This window comes from Aedes albopictus, chromosome 3 (assembly GCF_035046485.1).
Source record: "Aedes albopictus strain Foshan chromosome 3, AalbF5, whole genome shotgun sequence".
NCBI lineage: Eukaryota > Metazoa > Arthropoda > Insecta > Diptera > Culicidae > Aedes > Aedes albopictus.
In genome coordinates, this window is record NC_085138.1 from 111,435,767 (window position 1) to 111,457,790 (window position 22,024).

At 40.2% G+C, this 22,024-nt stretch overlaps 1 protein-coding gene across 1 annotated transcript in view; it reads right to left on the reverse strand.

The window, feature by feature from the left end:
* LOC109423405 (uncharacterized) overlaps window positions 1–22,024 on the reverse strand; it is a 234,113-nt gene that overhangs the window by 64,843 nt on the left and 147,246 nt on the right. Inside the window, exon 5 of the mRNA XM_062843025.1 lies at window positions 17,014–17,103. Within this exon, the coding sequence (XP_062699009.1) occupies window positions 17,014–17,103 (90 nt within the window). The remainder of the gene's footprint in view (window positions 1–17,013; window positions 17,104–22,024) is intronic.

The following is a 22,024-nucleotide window of genomic DNA, read 5'->3' on the forward strand; positions in this document are numbered from 1 at the left end:
TTGACGACCGCACGATGATCACCATCATCTGATGGGACGCCGGGGTCTCAAGCAAGTACATGGTCTAACTGCAGTTTTAACGCAAAATGAACATGTTTGCGCTGTAATTACTAACCCGAACCACCACCTCTCGGGCCGACGACGACGAGCAGTAATGTTTGTTTTTGCGATCAGGATAGCTCGTTTATGATATGTGCCGACCGTGAAGTCTTGGAGATGGAGTGAGAAAGATGAGAAGATGACATCCTTAGGCCGGTGGGAGGTCAACGAGGGTGTTTCTCCCGTCATGGCCTATGGTCGATCTGATTTGATTACACTAGTTTACAAATAAAACGAAAGTCGTGAACTTCTGGCTACGATCAACATTTTTGAAGCACAATTTAGCGCTGTTTTCGAAACCGACCTTCAACAAATTTTAAGTAGAACAGTTTTTGAGTTTTAGCTCAATATCGAGTTTTACAACTTTTCAAAATATGTAATTTACTAAAGTTCAAATATATTGCGTTTTATTCAACCAATTTTAAATCTTTTTCCATAAATTACAAGCTGAATACAATACCATTCGATCATATGAATACAGGTTTTGCGTCAGATTGATGAAATTCAAGATATTGGCGTATTTTAGGGACGATCTCCTTAAATTTTAGCAAAATTCCCAAAAATTTTTGAAGAAATGTAATTTTTTCAGTAAGAAATAGATTATAAAGAATGAGATGTGTGAAGTGAGCGACTTTGCTTAAAAATAGAACAAAAATCGATTTCAAATCATCAATCTTGTATGGAAAGTCGAAAAAAATTCCGCTCTACTGTAATTTTTTTCCTCCGCGTTTTCGAACTCAGGACATGGTTCTACACCAAAAATGATCATCAGCTTACCGAGTTCAAAAATGCTGTAAACTAGTGTTACTTGTTAGGTTGGTTTGAAAAATAGTATTGTCTATATTGCTTATATGAGGAATTGAACTGGATTCATTTAGGCGCAAATGACAAAGACAGCCTTATCAGGTATCAGGTATCAGAAGGCCGGCTCCAGAGGCACGTTATCCTCCATTTGGGACATTTGTGCCATCGCATAAATAACAGCCTATTTCATCATCTACCTGAGGGAAAAGGAAGAAAAAATGATTTGGATGGGGATAGGGAGAGGTAGGGAAATAGGAAAAATACCCAGGTTTCTGAAGTCAGTTTCACTTAATAAGTGTTTACCGAATACTCGGAAAAGCAGTTGCGCGAAAACTTGACAGTTACATATCAAATGATACGGAGTTCCATAATCGGATTCACAGCTATCACAGGCAAATGAATCAGCTTGCTGAATATTCGCCATGTGATAGCTGAGTCGGCTTTGACCAGCATGCTGCAATTCTGCTTAGACAGATTAGTTAGATACTTCGCCACCCGTAAAGATGGCTCAGCACTACACAATTTGGTTTGACGACATGACTCCAAACTATTCCAATATTGTCTGTGTTGAGTGACAGCCCAGATGTGAATCTGAAGCTTAACCCAACACTTCGATATCGGAATAGCTGGCTCAGGGCCAATGAAGTCATGTGATGCTCCAGAGCGAGCTAACTCATCAGTCAATTCATTTCCAGCGATGGAAGAATGACCAGGTACCCATAGAAGGTGAACAGCGTTTGCTGAATTCAGCTCCTCGATTTGAGTTCGACAAGCGATAACTATCTTCGACCTGGAGTTGGCCGAAGCAAGTGCTTTACTAGCAGCCTGGCTATCTGAACAGAAGTACATATTACTTTGCCCATTACGTGCTGCTGAAGTGTCGGTTGCACTCCGCACATAAGAGCAAAGATTTCGGCCTGAAAAACGGTGCAGTGTCTACCAAGTGAGTAAGACTGATACAGCCTTAGCTCACGAGAATAAACACCAGCACCTGCTCGACCTTCGAGAAGGGAGCCATCAGTGTAACATACGATGCCGTCTGAAATACTTCTTTCCAGATAACCAGATGTCCACTCTTCCCGGGAAGGGAATTTCGTGGAAAATGTCCTATATGGAAAATTACAAGCAATTGTAAGATCACTTGAAGCAAGGACAATTTTGTCCCAATTCACCAAAAGTGAAAACAACGAGGTGTGTGTTGATGTGCGGTTCACAGGAGTTTCCTCTAGTAGACCGAGTACCCGTAACCGGTAAGTGCAAGAAAGTGCTTCTTGTTTGAGATGAATGTGTAGTGGGGCAACGTCAAAGAGAACTTCGAGCGCTGCCGTGGGAGTTGAAGAGAACGCTCCAGACATCGCCATTAAGCACATCCTTTGGAGATGGCCTAATTTTGATTAGACCGTTTTCACTTCGCCCTTTTGCCACCACACAAGACATCCATAAGCCAAATTTGGACGAACAACAGTCGTGTAAATCCATTTGATATACTTGGGTTTTAGACCCCAAGTTGTACCAAAGGTTCGCCGGCATTGCCCGAAGGCCATACAAGCTTTCTTGATTCTGAACTCAACATGAGGTGTCTAGGATAGCTTGGAATCAAGAATGACTCCAACGTACTTTACCTGTTCAGTCACATTGATTTCAGAATCAAAGAGACGCAAAGGTCGAACACCATTACGGTTTCGCTTTTCCGTGAAAAGAACAATAGATGTTTTACTCGGATTAACCGAAAGGCCATATTGGCGACACCAACCACTACCTGAAGAGCGTTTTGCATCAGGTCGAAAAGGGTGCTGATGCACATACCTACTATCAATGTTAGATAGTCGTCGGCAAAACCATAAGTAGGAAAACCGCTATTATTGAGTTGCCTCAATAGCGTATCTGCTACGAGATTCCACAAAAGCGCTGATAAGACTCCCCCTTGGGGGCATCCACAAACACTCAATTTCCTAATCCGTGCTAGACGCAATGTCGAAAAGAGATGTCGGTTTTTTAGCATTTGGTAAATCCAATTGGAAATCATTGGAGATATACCATGACCCCGTGCGGCTTCCAATATGGCATCGATAGGCACGTTGTCAAAGGCACCCTCGATATCTAAGAAAACACCAAAACAAGATTGCTTTTGAGCGAATGCTTTCTCGATATCGTAAACAACCTTGTGTAAAAGAGTCACAGTGGACGTACCAGATTGGAAGGCATGTTGGTTCACATGAAGAGGCACAGTTTGATCGCCATAACACATAGTTTTTAATTCAGGCCATCTTTTAGCGAAGGATAAATTTCCAAATTGTATAGAAATCTATTTCAAAATTTCGTGTTTCATCTTGCCCCGGTGTACCTTAAAATTAAACAAAATTAATGAAAAATTTGGCCGACACTTGAAGTGACGAACTTTGCAGATCTTGTTGAGTAAATATATGAAGGATGATTTTAAACTAATAGATACATTGACTACCTTTTTTTTTTCAAAGAAAAACAAGGAATAAGCTCACCGATCATCATTCATTCACTCGAGCACCCGTCGACCTATCGCTAAAAACGATACGATCTTGCGACAGTATTTTTCGACACTCGCACGCACAGCAAGGACCAAAATAATACTAAAAAATGAACATCCAAGCGTATATTGGTTTTGTTTTCGTACGGGACAATAGCGAACGCGATCGATTATGCTGCGATACTCTCCCCTTACAGGAGCGATACATGCACAGCAAAGAACAACACGATGCTCTCGACCATTTTTCCTTACTCAAACAATCGCGCGTGTCCATTACAACATGAAGTAGAAGTCTTTAGTCCATTCCACACAGGAATGAACTGAACGCGACGCGACTAATGTTTACTGAAGAAAGTATCGTAGAATCATGATTCACTTTGGTCATATAACTTTTTGATTTTGAATCATGCCATGGAGACTTTACGCTATTATACGCTTCACGCGGAAAGCAAACAATGGATCATCCACGTCAGATGATCGGTCAATTTTCTTCCCAAAACGTATTCTAGACTGCAAAAAAAGTCAGCGCAATTACTTGAAGTGAAAGACTATACAAAGTCTGCTTTAGAGAATACAAAAAAATCTACGACTGTCTTGGTCATGTTATTTTATAACGAACATTCACAATAAAATAATAGCATGAAACGAGCTCACCCATTTATGTGTCTCCACCGCTGATTGTCTGTGTATCTCGACGTCGAACAAAGCACAAAAACAAGCGCACACTAATTTGGATCATTAGCTGCAAAGCTACCACACAACTCCGATCTTTGGCTTCCACACGACCGAACCACCCCAACGGAACTAATTTCGTTTCTAACACACGCGTGCCATAAACTAGCTGAATATGTAACGTATCCTTACATTTGCACCTATGCGTGTGCTTTCCACAGACCGACGACACGGTGCCGAACGGAAAAAACGGCATTTTTCTGCTGACTGGCATCGCCACCTCGAACGTACTGAACTAACCTGGCGCACACCTTTTTAAGGTTTCCTAAAAACTTTTTTGAGCATTACCCAGACAACCAGTCATCGTATAAGATGTTGCATAAGATGGTAAAGTGAAGGCCATATGCGTGCATGCTTCCATTTAGGCGCATGTAAAATCGCATATCGCCTCCATTTTAACATCTTATACAACATCTTATACGATGACTGGTTGACTGAGAAGTCATCGAATCTACTCTACATGCATAACTTATGTGCTTGAATGATTGAATTAAAGTCAACAATCCTCTGAAGCTTAAACGCCCTTGAAATCTCCCTAAAACCTTTTGGACACCATGTAACGCACCTGATACCCTCTGAAACCCCCCAAAACGCCTACGCAATGCCTCTGAAACTCGCCAAAAATCATCTGAAGCTGTCTGAAATGCCTTCGAAATCCCTATAAAAACCCCCCTCGAACCCCTTGTAACGCACCTGATACCCTCAGGAACCCCCGAAAACTCCTGCGTAACGACAGAGTAATGCCTGTAAAACTCGACAAAAATCCTCTGAAGCTTTCTGAAATGCTTTCAAAATTTCCCTAAAACCCCCTTGGACCCCATGTAACGTACCTGAGATCCACAGAAACCTCTGAAAAAGCCTACGTAACGCCTGAGTAACGCCTCTGAAACTCGCCAAAAATCATCTGAAGCGGTTTGAAATGCCTTCGAAATCCCCCTAAAATCCCCTCGGACCCCTTGTGACGCATCTGAGACCCTCAGAAACCCCAGAAAACGCCTTTGTAATGCCTCTGCAACTCGCCAACAGTCCTCTGAAGCTTTCTGAAATGCACTCGAAATCCCCTTAAAACCCCATCGGATCCCATGTAACGCAACTGAGACCCTTCGAAACTCCCCGAAAATACACCTGAACGCTCCCGGTGTAACGCCTTTGACGAATAGGACTGCTCCAGCAAGGGTAGATGGACAGGACACAAAGACTCATGCCGAGCGTGTCTACATGGACACGCAGGCCCCATCAGGTGATGTTTGCACAGATTACGATATGCAGGCTTCCCTGCATGCCCAGAATGCGCAAACTGCAACCGTGGATCATGTACGTCTCGAATGCTTACGTATGCAGTAGATACACGGTAAGGATATCACTCCGGACAACATTGTTGAAATGATGTGTACGGGGCGGACAAGTGGAATTCCGTTACTTCCACGTCTCCGTATTTGAACTACAGAAGAAAACGATGTGCCGACCATCAGCAAGTTGGGTTGAACTTATTCTCCTCATCCGGGAGCTTGAGTTCAAGAAGTAGTCTATTAGTAGGGGGGATGGGGGTAAGACGGACCGGGTGGGTAAGACGGACCACCGACTAGTTCTGTCACTTAAGAGCTGAAATTTGGCTTTCTTTTACGATTAACTGTTTCTTATTACCAGTTAACGATTATTGAACCATTCCATGAGAGAATACATATGTCAAAAGTGCAAAAAATAAACAATTGTTTACCTGGCTACACGCTTTTGTGATGGGATCTAATTTTTTGGCGGCAATAAATAAGCTTTTTTAACATTAAATTGTTATGTTTTCGCATTTTATTTTGAGTTTCCGAGCTGTTTTAAACTGTTCCGTGCTATACACAAAGAAATTCAGGTGAATTTCATAGATTATGAATAACGGTGGTGGAATTAATATTTTGCGTTGTGTGGGGGTAAGACGGTCCGCCTTAAGGGTGGGTAAGACGGACAGTGTTGGGGTTACTTTGATAATGCCATGAGAAACACATTAAAACCCACACATTGTTCACAGATTGAAATCTATGGAGTAGAAAAATGGTTGTGGAAGCCGTGTAAAGCATTTCATATTGATTTTTTGTTTAAAAATTCATTATATTAGATGTTTTATTGTTGGAATAGTTTGAACTTCGTTAAATTACCAGAGCATTGCATACTGTTAGGCGTTTAATAGTGTATGGAGGTTTCCAACTTACAAAATAGATTTTAATTTGCAAAAATACGTTTCGCTAAGAAATTCAAAGCCAAATTTAGATTCTACAATGATTGATCTACCGAATATAAACGGCCATAATCATCATTTAACACAATTATTGGCTTATAAGCTAATTTTCCAAACGTGTCCATCTTACCCACCCTACCGGTCCGTCTTACCCATACCGTTAAAAATCATACATTTGGAGATCACTTTTTAATTATCTCAAAAGTCATGGGAAATCAAATTTTATTGCAAAATCGGCTTGCAGACTGTAAAGTACCTTAGTTGAAGTAAATAGTATGGAGATAAAATTTTTATTATCGCATTGTTTACACTGTCAAAATAGAGTGTTTCCTAAACATGTCCGTCTTACCCCCACCCCCCCTACTAGCCAGTACCCAATCTTCCAGGGTGGGGAGGACAAATTAAAGCGATAGTTGGTGGTTTCCCTACAGAGAGTACTCATGTACGCCCCTTTCTCGAAGTCATCCCTAACGGAAGAGAGTGAATGTGGTTTTAGTGGGTATCCAATTCTGGGGATTTGACTACCTGGGAAATGACTTATGTACAACAGAAATTATCGTGTTACGCTTTGAGTCAGTGATATTTCATATACGATGATTCAAATCCGAATCTTAGTTCCACCTATTCGAATGCATTGCCGATCATACCCGTTCTCGAATTCATTTTCCAATATTGTGCAGCAATGTGTTCCACAGCCGCAACCTCCCCAACGCCTTCCAGATACATGTAGAGATCATTGAGAGTCCTTCGCCATGTTGGCAATCCGGTGACAACGATCAGGAACCACGATGCAAATATACGACCGGGGCGACAACGACAACGCGCGACGCGATCTGGTTCCCATACGGCAAGGCCCGAGTCGTGGTCCAGGTTGACCAATTCTATCTACGCGCCCGGTCCCCTTAGAAACAGATAGATAGAAGGAGGAAATCGCTGGCTCGGGCGCGAGCGCACACCGCACATGTTCACATATTATTATCATATCTCATACTACACACATTGAGGTTAGAGAAGTACAACCGCGAAACCCATTCGCAAATAGACACCTATTTAAAGTTCACTAAATCTATTAGTACGTCACATAAATTATCCCTCGGTAAAGCGAAAGCGATTTGAGTCATGGGTTTTTCACCGGGCACCTGCCAGCAGCGCCCCCTTCCCTGTTAACCGCGACCTAACAGACAGCAGAGGTGGATATGTGCCTAAACTGGGAACACATGTTCCGCGCTCACCGAGTACAACCCAAACAAGAGCGCTGAACATACTCTCATGCTGTTGCGCCTAATATGCAAAAGGGTATTCACAATTTTTGCATTACGACACAGCCAGCCCCAGCGTTAGGGGGGAGACTAGATTTGCATTTGCGGCCATTGGACGTCACATCGAAACACCTGACAATTATGACAACTGCCTGGTAGTTTATGACTTATTACCTCGAATTTATTGCCATATCGAGCAGAGCAGCAAGTGCACAAGTCAGTCGCATGCGCTGGCTGGCTGCGCGCTTCCCGCTTATGGATTTGCGTTGCGCACTTTACCGAAGCTTGAAGATCTCGAGTGGTTGGTGAAAAATTTGTACAATTAGGCTTTGGCGAGTTCTCAGTTTGTCATGTTCGGCCTGGTGACAGCTTCATAATTTGCATTCGGTGTGTGAACGGGTTCCTTGTACAAATGTGCGTTTGACCAGCATGAGAAAATACGATTCAAATGATAGGAAATGCAAATCATTCAGATCGTTGTACAAGCGATAGTAATGCATGCGACTTTAGTGGACATGAGTGACATGATTTGGAAATCATTTTCAGATATCAGACTATTTGAAAAATAAACGCTGCACGATCGTTCTATAGAAGGGATTTACCCAAAAGTACTCGCGGTCTATCGTTTCTGAAAGGCACGGCCGCATTTCCTTCGTCTGCTGCACTAAGACACACCCAGACAACCAGTAGTCGTATAACATGTTGCATAAGATGATAAAGTGGAGGCCAAGTGCATGCCTCCATTTAGGCGCATGTAAAATGCACGCATATCGCCTCCACTTTAACATCTTATTAAACATTCTATGCGATCACTGGTTGACTGGGTAGTCAACTATGGTCACCCGTGCCTTTGTTCTCTACGCTATTCATGTGCTCGTCGAAGTGCTGCTTCCACCTTTCAATCATCTCACGTCCGTTTGTCGGCTCTATTCCACATACCTGATGATGCTCGCAGCTGCAACCTTAACGACTGCTTTTTCTGTACTCTGCCAGTACTCAAGCTTGCCCTCACCTGGCAACGCTGCCTCGAGATTCTATGTGTATGCTGAGGAGATATCCGGTTGCTTTAGTTGCTCTAGGTTGTCCTTTTGAGGTCGCCGGTAGCGTTCATTGCTGATGACGGAGAGTTTTGGGCGCTGCATTAGCATATAGTACATATCCCTGTTCAGAATGATAAGCAACTCGCTAAAGGCTTCAACTTGCTGTGGACCGGGAAGTGCGCCAGAACAGTCTGGCGTACAAACTGCCAAAAGTTCTCCGACTAGCACACTGCTTTTCATGATCATAGTTGATGATTTCAAAGGATGCTAACACCAACAACGTCCAAAGTGAGGATTTTGAGGGCTGTCCAGTCCCGCCGGCGCGAACTACATCAATGATATGCAGATAACTATGTATCAGCAACACTCACCAAGAGGATCACTTCACTAAAGGAAAAAAAAAAGAAATCAATTACACGCGCCATGCGCGCACTTTATTTATGTGCTCATTAGCGACGTGACATGAATGAAAAGCCACCGCGTTGTTGTTGGTCGTCGTCATCATCACGCGTCGAGTGACGCGCGATGATGCGGATGCAGTAGCTGGAAAACGATCTGTCCCGTTTGGAGTTTCACTGCCGGATACTGCCACAGCCACACTGGGAAGTCTCAGCCCTCTCATGTGAAAGGTTTGTTAGGAGGTATGTGGGTAATGTTGTTTATGAATGGTCAGTAGTGCTGATAAGATCAGCCGGATAGATAATTGCATAAATAAAGTTGGGTGGCGATACCCATGCGCCAACTAAGCAACTAGGGGTAGATGTCGTACGGCGATTGGAGTTTCTTTGATTATATTGGAATGAGCACGAGGTTTCTTTCCAAGGACGGCTTCGGTGGTCATCATCTAAAAATAACCTATGATTACTAAAATCAGTGCTGTCACGTTAAAATTAGAGCTGGTTACTCAATGCTGGTACGCACCAAAGAAATGACTTCACTATTGTGCCCAAGGTAAGTACCTTCATTGCGCCTAGCCAAGAATTAAACCCCTCCATTTATTCTTATTTGACGAATTTTTTCTCTGCATTTATCGCGAGAGGAACATTCTTGCTAAAATTCCATTGATAAATTTTGCAAGAGTTCTCCGCGAAATATCATGAAAATTTACCTGGATTACCTTAATGAACACCACCGTAATCCCTTTGAGAATTCCGAGGATTTACCAAACGAACTTTGGAATGTTTACAGAAAGAAGATTCTCGCAGCTAGAATTCCTCTTAGTATCATTTAAAAATGCATTGCTGTACATGGATTACGTAGAAACATTTTCCAGGTTTTCCTCAAGAGATTCTTTCAGGAATTAAGGAAAACAATCCTGAAATATTGTCAGCCTTTTTTGCAAGAGTTTTTCTTTGAGATTTCTTCAAAAAATATTTTAGACATTTCCCAAGAAATTCTTCTAGGATTTTTGTAGGGGTTTCTCCAGGAATTCCTCCAAGCGTTTCCTTAAAAGATGCAATTCTAGGACATTATTTTCACAATAATTCGGAGATTCCTTCAGAAATACTTCTAGGGTTTTCCATTAGAAATTGCATATTTTTTTCAGATTTTTTTTTTCTGAAATTCATGTTTAATTTCTCCAGAATTTCCTTCAGGTATTACTCCATTTATACAGAGGTTTTCTCGGGCATTTATTTAGGAATTTTTCAAGAAAAATCTCAACTGATTTTTTCTGGTAGCTCCTCCAAGGATTTCTCTACAAGTTCCTCCAGTTATTCCTCCAGGCATTGCTTTGGAATTATTAAGACCTTCAGGGATTTTTTTTTCAGATTTTTTAGATTTCGAAGATTATCTTAACATTTCCTGCAAAAATTACTATATTTTCAAGGATGATGCAAAAAAAATCTATGAATATCTACAGAGGGTTCTCCAGTTCTTCGAGGTATTATTTCAAAGTTATATTCAAATTTTTATTTTTGTTCAGCGGTTTTCTAAAGAATTCCTCCAGGTTTTTCTTTTAATGTTTTTGCGGGATTTCTATCAGGAATTTGTCCAGGTAATAGTTTAGAGATCTTTGTATGCAAATCCCTTTAGAAATTGTCTGAGTTGTCTCGAAGAGTTCATACAAGCATGCCTTTAGAAACTCCTCCTGGGATCCCTCAGAAATTTATTGAGGGATTTCTTCAATTCCATCAGTACCTTTGTCTTCGACTCCTGCAGACAGTTTTATAAAGATTCCTTTAGAAATTCCTCTACGGATTTTTTCAGGAAGTCCTCCAGAAGTTTCTCAAGAATTTTTCCCTTGGTATTACTTGCAAATTTCCTCCATCACTTTTCTTATTTTTTTTGCGAATCAAATGAGAAATCTTAATGTGTTCCTTTAGATATTTTTCTATGTATAGGGGATACTCAAAATAACTGGAACAGGAAAAATTTTCACTTTTCAAAAAATGTTCAAATCGCTGTAACTTTTCTAAAAGGAAATCAAATATTCTCAAATTTTTACTGTAAGTTCAACAACTAGTTGTGTATCAGTGGTCAAAATTTGGAAAAGATCAGGCCATTCTACACAAAATTTCGGGTAATTCTACACGAAGTTATAAAGATTCTAGAAAAGGGTATAATTATACGATAGTCAATTTTGAGCTGTTATATCTCCGGATTCAATGATCCGAATGCAATGAAGTTTTGATCGTTTATGACTTATATAAAGACCTATTAAAAACATTTGACTAAACTTGAAATTTTTCACACGTTTTGTTTGATTCTTATTAGGGTTTTATCACTGTAATAATTAAAACTCACAGTTTTATGACTACTTTTATGAAAACCATTGATGAAATGTTTTATAATATACTTGAAGATATCCATAAAGCCAGATTTCTAGAGTAAACAAAACTCTCCAATATGTAAACCTTCTGGCATTCATTATTACCACAATAAAACTGTTCAAACTCTCAACAGCTGGCGATCCGTTCAATTTGTTACGACATCTGTCGGTGGAAAAGCAGAAACTACGACACTGCTTGGTTTATTGCGGTCATCATGAAAGTAAACTTGCTTTTGTTTTATTTGCGCTAATTATGGTCATCGCCATATTGAAGAATTAGCTTACGTGAATGAAAAATAGTTATTTTGTCCAAATAAGCAATGCATTGATAGTTTGCCGCCATTTCCATAGCATGCTCACATAAATGAACTCTTTCTTAGCCGAGTTTTTTGAGATTCAAGATAGTTTTATTAAATTACCAAATTGATTTATTTTATCCCAAGATGATAATATTCACCATTTTCAAAGCACATAAATTTTATGTTCCTGCAACCAAAATATTCACGGTAAAATTGAATGCGCATAAGCCAACACAATAACTAGGGTAATTCGCCAATTGTTGAACGGTTAGTACCGGCATTTTGGTTTTCGTTTGTTTTTCCGTGCATAATTCCACTTTAGTTGAAAAATATCCAGTGAACGTCTAGATCTACTTATTCCTTATACTGCCCATTGAATTTGTATTCCCTTAAATTCCATTTTCTAAGAGAAAATAGAACATTTGTATGGGAAGTCTGTAACTCAAATGTTGAACGCTTCCTTAAGCTAGCTCATCCTAATGTTGGACGGTTCTCGCCAATTGTTGAACGGTAGAAGCTTTGTTCGTTATTGATGACGTATAACCCGACATCAACCTATCATTCACCTGTTTTTATTTTGGCCACCAAACCCAACATTGACACAACAGTTACCCGATGTGGGTCCAACAAAGGTCCAACATTTGATAAAATTTGACTTGACTTTGACCCGACATTCGATATTTTTTCACTCTGGCGGATTTTTTTTCCGGGTTTTTCGTGTTTGAGGGCCCATATAGCCGAGGCGGTAAACGCACGGGTATTCAGCATGACCATGCTGAGGGTGACGGGTTCGATTCCCGGTCGGTCCAGGATCTTTTCGTAAAGGAAATTTCCTTGACTTCCTTGGGCATAGAGTATCTTCGTGCCTGCCACACGATATACACATGCAAAATGGTCATTGGTAGAGGAAGCTCTCAGTTAAAAACTGTGGAAGTGCTCATAGAACACTAAGCTGAGAAGCAGGCTTTGTCCCAGTGAGGACGTTACGCCAAGAAGAGGATAGAGGAGCCCAGCTAGCCCGAGCTAGTGACAATTCATTTGAATGACAAGGAATCGCACATTTGAAGAGAGCTCTAGTGGACTGAAATCGTTTTAAACATGACTAGATGCAAAAATGGCTGAGAAGATTTGATTAGAAGCGAAAACGACAGAAGAAAAATACGCTTTTAACCCTAAAAGGGATACCTGGGGTCCATCGGACCCCAGGCCCCTTTCAGAGCTCGTCTTTGATGGAACACACTCAGGGAAGTGACGAAACTGAGGCCATGAAGGTATTTCTTTTAGGGTTAAAAGCCCCTGAAACTCTCCTGGAAACCCATGGGACCCACTCAACTCCCAAGGACACTCATGGAACGAACCTTAAATCCCTTGGGTTGCTCCTGAGCCTCCTGGAACGCCTTGAAATACTCCTGGGACCCCCTTAACACTCTGAATTCCTCTTGAACATCTCTGGAACGCCCTTGAAACCCATTGAAATCCACTGGAATCTTTCTGAAGCCCACTGGAACACCACTAGAACATCCCTAAAACGCTCCTGGAATTCCATGAAATGCACGGTTAGGTAAAGTGAAAAAAATCTAGCAGTCATGCTGACATCGTAGGTTATGCCAGTGTTCAACAATTGAATCATGGATGCATAATGATAGAGTGATAAGAAAAATATTGTTTGCAATTTCTCATCGTAATAGGCTGTTTTACCTCACGCATATCTGACAGGAAAACGCCTACTTTCCCACACCAAATTAACAGTGCTGTAATGGTTCATTACAACACTGATTTGCGTTGCGTAACGAACCATTACAGCACTGTTTTCAGTTTTGATCAACTTCTTGTTGCTTTCTGGATGCAGTTTTGAAAAATTGTGACAACTGCACAGTATAACCTGCTATGATCAGATTTTCTTAAACATGTCTATGAGCATTAGCCTGGTACACGGTTTATATGGGAAAATACAAAAATTGGAAAAACTCAAGTTCCTGTATACTTTTTGAGTTCCATTTTGGTCCCATATCAACTGTGCAAAATTTCAGATCGATCGGAAAAACTATATTTTAGCGCCCGCCATTCTTAGTTTTTCATACGATTTACTATGGGGAAATTTTACTCATGCAAAGAAAAATCGCTAGGAGTCACCCCTAGATCCCTAAAAATAAGTCGATGAATGATTCCTGTAGAAAACTTCACTAGGAATCAGACCTCCGAAGACAGCAAACCGATGCGACGTTCGTGGAAAAAGTTATTAGGCCTCACCCGATCGATAAAATAACGAGATTTTATTATTTATTGTTATTCCTTACATGTTAAACAGCGTTTGCATGCCATTCGGTTTTCAGTCAATAACTTTTTCCACATGCCTCAGATCGCTTTACGGTCTTCGGAGGGTTGATTCCTCGTAAAATTTCCAACAGAAATCATTTGTCGATTTATTTTTAGGGGTTAAGGGGCAACCTGTGGCGATTTTTCTTTGAAACAGTGGTTTTACCCATACTAAATCGTATGAAAACTTAAAATGGCTGGCGCTAAAATATAGTTTATCCGATCGATTTGAAATTTTGCACAGTTGATATGGGACCAAACTGGAACTCAAAAAGTGTACAGGAGTAAAATGTATTTTTGTGTCCCACGCTAATGAGCATCAGTATGCAGTTTGATGAAAAAGTTTTGTTTGAAACTTCCCTCAAGCGGTAACTTGCAAAAAACGTTGTACGCAACTCGGTGAAGAATTCGATTTTTACAGCACTCGTCTTAATTATCCAACTCGGCAAGCCTCGTCGGATAAATGTACGACTCGTGCTGTAAAAATCGTCATTCTGCACCTTGTTGCGTAAACTACTATTTTCAAATTAAATTACAATGAAAATGTGATTTTAAACAATGTTAAACTGTTAATGACATCCTTCCAGTTCTTGTAACTATGGTGTGCCTTTGATATTTGTGGCCGATTTGCCCGCAAAGCTTATTTCGTAACAACAATTTATTAAAATTAATCTTAAGAATTGTGCAGTTTTCGTGTCATCAGCAGTACAAAAATTTCAATCAGTTTTTTTGACGTAAAATATGTATAATTTTGTAACTTATAGAGCCGAACAAAACTTAAAATGTTACTTGGGATAGGGTAATGTCTGAAGGAACTTCTTTAGAAATATCTTAACAAATCTCTGAAAGAATTTCTGCTAAAAATGGCCAGAAGAGTTACGGTAAGAAGCCTTGGTAGATTTTAAGGCCAAACTCTTGGAGTAATGTCTGAGGGAATCCATAGATCACTTATGGAGGAAATCCATAGAAGATTTCCTTGGCTTGACATTTTTCAACAAGTTTATGGAGGAATCTCATAATGATTTTTGAAGGAATCTAAAATTTCTATAACAATCTGTAAAAGAATTTCTGTAAGAGTGGAGCGGATCTGGTGTGATGGTTAGAACACTTGACTATCACGCCGAGGACCTGGGATCGAATCCCACTCCCGACAAACTCACAAAATGTGAGTTCTTCCTTCGGAAGGGAAGTAAAGCGTGGGTCCCGAGATGAACTAGCCTAGGGCTAAAAATCTCGTTAATACAGATAAAAAAAAAAATAAAAAAAATAAAAAAATTTCTGTAAGAAATTTTGGAACATTTTCTGAAGGAATCTGTGCAAGCTTTTTACATAAATCTTTGGATAAATTTCTGGAAGATCCTTTGATTTTCTCACAAATTCGCTGAAAGCATTTCTGAAAGAATCCTGGGATAATTTCCTGGGGCTTCAACATCGATTTAAAAAGTAGATTAATCAGAACAAAAACATCGATTCACTGTGCAGCCTCTGGCTGAAGACAATACAAATTGTGTTTCTGTTAAGACTCTTACCTCCTGGGCTTCATTTGCAACAGTGCTATTTTTATTATTTACAATGTTTGTTTCAGTTGTTGAAAAATTAAACGAATGCTTACGAAAAATATGCGTTCATTTGAAAATGTATCACGATTTCTGAAAACTAAGAAAAATACTTGTAAAATTTCATATATACGTTCTAATGGATTTCTTGTTACATATATCCATTTCTGGGGGTTTCTGAGTGTATCACGCGCGTTGTAGAGAATCCGGGGGAATTTCCGGAAGCTTCCGAAGATGTTTGAGCTTCCAGAGGGTTTTGAGGGGATTCCGGAGGCTTTACATGAGTGTTTTCCGGGGTTTTACAGGGTCTCAGCTGCGTTACAGGGACTCCAAAGGGGTTTCAGGAAGTTACAGAGGCATCACAGGGGTGATTTAGGGGGTTTAGGAGCCATTTCAGATTTCAGTGGATTTTCAGCGTGTTTAAGGGGCGTATCCTCAGGAGGATCTCAGGAGGTTTTATCCTCACCCTTGAACACGCCCTAAATTACCCCTAACTCAACTCGCTACTTCTTTCCCATAAACTTGAACTTAACCCTAATATATTGCCGGGGCCCGTGGCACAGTGGCTACACGTTCGATTCATAAGCGGATGGTCATGGGTTCGATCCCAGCCCCGACACTTCGTCAGTTTCTCTTCCTCCCGAGAGCGGCTGGCACTTGACCCTCTTCTGAGCTCTCATAGCTCAAACGGGCCCGGATAATTGGATATCGGCGAACGGCAACCCATAATGGACGACCCCCAATAGGACTGGAAAAGGAACAACAGCCACAATTCATTTCATCATCGTGCTCATCATTCTAGGACAGGGTAGAAAAGTGAAAGCAGCACAAAAGCAAAACCAGTTCGATATAGTAGAATAAGAATATAATAGAATACATTCAGGCGCTGTACAAAGTGTAAGTGCAGCCGCCAATTGGAATCGCTCACGTAGTGCCCTAGTGGACAAAAGAGCTGAAAAAATAGGTTAAATGGTAAAAAAACTTAATATAAAGTAATCCAAACTGTTCTGAAAACTATCGAATTCGTTATCTAAATGAAGGCATGTACTTAAATCATTTTTCCTAAATGGGATCTGTCTAAATGAAGGTGTACAGAAATCTTTTTCAATCTTCGGTTATTTTGAATTCAGTTATATTTTATCAGTACCGTAAACCGGGGTCAAATTGATCTCCGGGTCGAAATTGATCAGACGTTTTTCAGTTAGATCAAGCATACTTTACATAGTTTCCTTCCAAGTATCGTGATGTAGGAATCCTATACTACACGATACATGTGAGAAAACTATTTAAAACATACTTTATCTAACGGAAAAACGTCTGATCAATTTCGACCCGGAGATCAATTTGACCCCGGTTTACGGTACATGGAGAGGCACTGGTACAATAAATTAATAAAATCTTCACTACTTACCATCGAGTGTCCCAGGTACTCGGCCGCATTGTCGGAAATGTAGAGCAGTTTCCCATTCTGTGTGAGCATCATCAAGAAACCGGACATGGCCTGAAAAGAAACCAAACAAAAAACTGCGTTACTGAAGGCCCTCAAAAGCCGTACAAGAAAACCGGACTGTTCCTCACTACGTTGGCTGGGATTGGGATGATGCGATAACCAGTAGCCGAAAGCCTTAAAATTACCGAACCACTTAAAAGGTGGCTCCCATCGTTGGGCGCACACAGTAGTCACTGACTGGGCCCAGCAGCAAGCCCGCCAGACACTTTAAGCCAGATCAATCACGAAAACAAACGGGTATCAGAAGAACGGTAATCGCCTCTCAGTCATCACCGTGTCGCGCAGTGTAGCCTCCTAATTGCGGCGGCCTTCCGATCCGAGAGTGACAAATCAAACTCTTGGAACTTGCGTTCCGATCGAATCGTACGCGTACTCCGTCCGTACGGGTGTGTTGAGATGAAAGTGAATGATTTTCACACGAGTTGTCACTCTTTTCGTGGGGGATCAAATTCGGTTATGGAATGATGGCAAAATCAGATCCCTCCCGGTTCAAGCTGATGAATCATTTCGTTTGGTATTTCGTTTTATTATTTAGGTACATGCCAGATAGTGGACGCCACCAGTTCTCACAGTTTCACAGACTGGAATAATCCCCCAGCAGACCGTGTTCCACTCGAAATGAAGCAATCCAATTTCGATTGGAACAATCATTCCAGAAGGGGGGGATCATATCGCAAAAACAGAACCCAAGAGGAATCACAACAACACGGCAATCATCACATTGGCGCAGAGCCGATAATCGATTATTGTTTATTTTGTCTTGTAGGTTTTTGTTGAGAACCTCTCCGTGATCGCAGAAGTCCCTCGGTCGCGCAATTTCAGTGGTTGCAATGACTCCAGAGGGCTTTTTTTCTTATTTATTTCTACAATTGCAGGCAGCAACTATAGTGGCCCCATTATCCGGAGAGAATCGCCTTCCACTTTTTTTTCTCAATCGTTCGATATCGTCTTCCTTAATCATAGCGTGGAAGAGTCTACCACCCGCGCCTTTTGGCAAATAGTAGGTACGGGTTCTTATTTGGGCTTCCCTCAAATACAAGTCGCTGCTATCGTTGAAATATGATGCAAATAATAATATACGGTTGTTGGTGCTACAGTGAACCAGGTTAACACTGCCACATCCATCATCGGCGCAGATTTATACCAGTTGGCAAAATTTTCCCATAGTGGATTTTATGGAAGAGATGCATCGTTGTTTTAGACTGTGATATGTGTTCAACTAGCTTTACTACTGAGTGAGTTTCGCCATTCTTATAAGTATGGCGAATAGGTTTAGATTCAATTTCTTTTAGTTGAGGTGAACTCAAGGATGTTGTCCCCAAATCCAGTAAATTTGCCAAAATCAAGTGTCTAATTTCAACAAATAGGTAAACTCAGGGGCGACTCGTGACATTTCCGGTTACATGTTCAACAGTTTTGTTCGATTATTTTACAAAGACGATAATATAAATGAGGGGCCCAGATTCAAAGGGTATTAGATTCGTTAGTGACCATTTTGTCGATTTTCCGAACTTTTTTAGGATTATTTTTACGATGATTAGAAAAATTACAATAAATTGAAGAAAACTGAGTGAAAAACTTTAAACCTCATTAACTCAAAAGTGGGTTTTTGATACTTACACCCCTTTGCTTCTAACCCCTTCAAATTATGTATTTTAATATCCGTACTACAATATTTTACACGTTTTTAGGTTTTGAATTTGTACTCGAAAAAACATGCCCAAATTCTACGAACATCTTCTCAACACAAAGCGAATCAGATAAATGATTTTGACTTATATATTGTTTTCTCATCCCGACTTAGTTGAGCCTGTACAAAACATTGTTTAATCATTATTACATTATTGTTTTTGTTATTTGTTGAACATTGTTACACTCTTCTTAACAATTTAGTTCCAGCTTAAACATAAGATCAAATTGGACAACAAATATCGGATGCTTTTTCAAACATATGTATGAACATAGGATTCGCATGAATAATTCCTCCATTTGTAAAAGTATCCTAGAAATTATTGCAAGGATACTCAGTTATAAGAAAAAAATAAAAATAAAAGATTTTATCTTTAATACCCGCCGGTTTCAAAATAAGATTGGCCCAACTTGGTTACTTATTAAATCAGTCAATTGAACCGATTTTAAATTTACTAATTTTACTATACTAAACAAAATCCATCCTTGAATTCATCAAAAATAGTCAAAAACTCATGCGCCATGCGCCTTGTGCAGAAAAAAAAATATCAGCAGCGTGCTACATTCGTGGTCTCTGTCTCGGGCTTTGTTTGTTTCAGGCGAGTACCGCCGCGCCGATACCACCGGTGCGATTTTGGTGATGGACAGTCAGACCGCTTTTCAGCACTGAAAATGCACCACCACAATGACAAAAATGCCCGTATGTATTCTTATCCAAACGTCACCCTGCATGTACGATGCTGCAGATGAACAGGCGACAAAAGAAATGCAACCAAACAAATCCTCTGCGTGAGAGATGAGAGAGACGGCGGAGAAAAAGCACTCCGCAACGCGACGACGCGACGGTGCGCAAGTAGGTGGGTCGTCGGTTCGGTACGACTCCTGAAAATGAACATGCAGCAACGGTGGTCGTAAAATGTAGCACGCTTACAAGCACGTGTCTCTTGAAAGTGTATGAAAAATCGTCGTGCGATTTTCATTATGAACGGTTTCAGGGTTTTATTCAGGACGCAATTATTGTGTAGCTCCACATGTGCAATGCACATGTTGGACATATGGACGAGTCGCCCCTGGGTAAACTTTATTTGAATTTTAACCGACATAAGCTGAACGTTGAACTCCGAAAAAACCTATAAACATTGAAAATGTTTTTTTTTATTAAAATCGTGTATTGTGTTTGAGTAAGGTTTTAAGTTTGGGGCATAATGAGCTTTTATGAAAAACATTTAATTTGAAAAAAAAAATCCAAGTTTTATCCAAGGATCGGTATATTCGCCTCACTCCATTTATATTCACTCCTCTTTGCTGAAGCGAATCGAAAAAGATGCAGCAAACGGATCGTCGTGATCAAACACGCAACCCCATCACCAGTGGGAAGCGATGAGCCAACTGCTTGACATCTGAGACGAGACCGGACAACTGGCTTCTTATTGATCTTCTTTCCTTCCAAAATGTTTGTTGTTTATTTACGTTTCGCTCCGATCGTCGTTCGGGCTAGTGCTGCCAAACATTTTATGTTGCTTCAAGATTCAAGCTTTTTTTACGGATGAAACATGAATTAGAAGTGCCCATAAATTTTGTCATGAGTTTAGGGGGACGGGCAAATGAAGGAAACTTCCATAATTGATTATCCATAGCGTGTTCGTAAATCAAAACTAATGAAAGATTAGTTCTAAGTGATTTTTGTTAACAAAATTCTTTGGAAAACAAAAATACCTTAACGTATTTTAAAATTAATCTCCGTAATAACAGTTTTCGAATGTTGATTTTTTTGTTAAAATTTTCAATACATTTAATTAATTATTACGAATGAAAAAAATAATTCTCTTTCGTTATTATAATGCACTTTTACCATAATGAAAATGTATGCGGGCCGTATTTTCAATCGCCTTTGACAACACTGTCCACACGCGGTCGGGAACGGTCGGATGGTTTTTGCTTTTTTCTAATAGCATGAAATCAACCAATCAGCAGCTGGTCCGTTTTGGCCCCATATCGAGCTACCTATTGACTGGTCTCGTTTCAGCTTGACATGAATATTCGTTGCCATTTGTCGCAGTTTGGATCGCAAGCGAATGAATGAATGGCGAATGGTGAAGAATGCTGGTGAGCGATCGAAGCGGCTATTATCATAAGTAGAAGAGAATTTCTGCATGTAATGCATACATTTTTACTGTATTGTTGTTGAAATGCTAGATTAGCAAAGAAACTAATTCGAAAACATCATAAATTCGTATGCACAATATCAATCGCATCACTCACGAATTGCATTCGCTTGCGATGCGAATGTGGACGAATGAGTAATTTCCAAATGTGGCTTCCCACCGTTCGCCGGAGTTTGCTATCGTCGCTGACAAGCATACACACGAACTAAAGCGACAACCGTTCGCTGCTGACTGTCTTCGAATGTGGAAGAAGATGAAAAGTGGAAATCAGGAACCCTGGTTTTATCTCTCCCCTTAGACCTTACCGGTTCCGTTGTTTTGGTGCCAGTTGTTTTGGACTCCCAGAAGCTTTTTATCGAAGGCTTCCAAAACAATGAAACCGATAAAGTCTAGGGGGCGCTCAACGAGCTTGAAGTTTGTAGGGCAGAAAATGGTGAAATGTATGCAGGAACCTTAAGTTAAGACGATATACCAAACAACTTTGTCGAAAACCGGAAAGTGACCCGACGCTTGTGTTATACCCTGGACAAAGTGAGGCGAAGCATTGGAATTTCATTTTTGGCATTATTGCAACATGCAATGGAAACACAACAATAATGTTTCGCCTCAGGGTTAAACTTTTTTAACAGGCGAATTTCTCCAGAAATCCTTTAGCGGTTACTTCTGAAATTCTTTGAACGATTCCTTCAAAAAGTTATCAAAAGATTCGATAAGAAAACGTCATTTCTGAAAGTTGCCGTCTTACAAAAGTTTGTTTCTAAAGGGACCATTACACTGTTTGTCATTATGCCAAATACCTAAAAATTCAAATTTCATCAAAAAGTAAATCGTGAATAACTTTTAAACGGATGAAAAAACGCCATGCTATCTTTGGCCAAGTTTTTCCTCATAAAATTTCGCGTCTTTTCATGGAAATTGTTTTAAATTCACATTAGATTGAGATACTTTAAAGTTTAAATGATGGGTAAAATTCATAGTATATAAAAAAATGATAAATTTTAGTAAATTCAAAAATTCAGTATCAAGAAGTTACCTGCAAGACATGTAGTTTATAATTT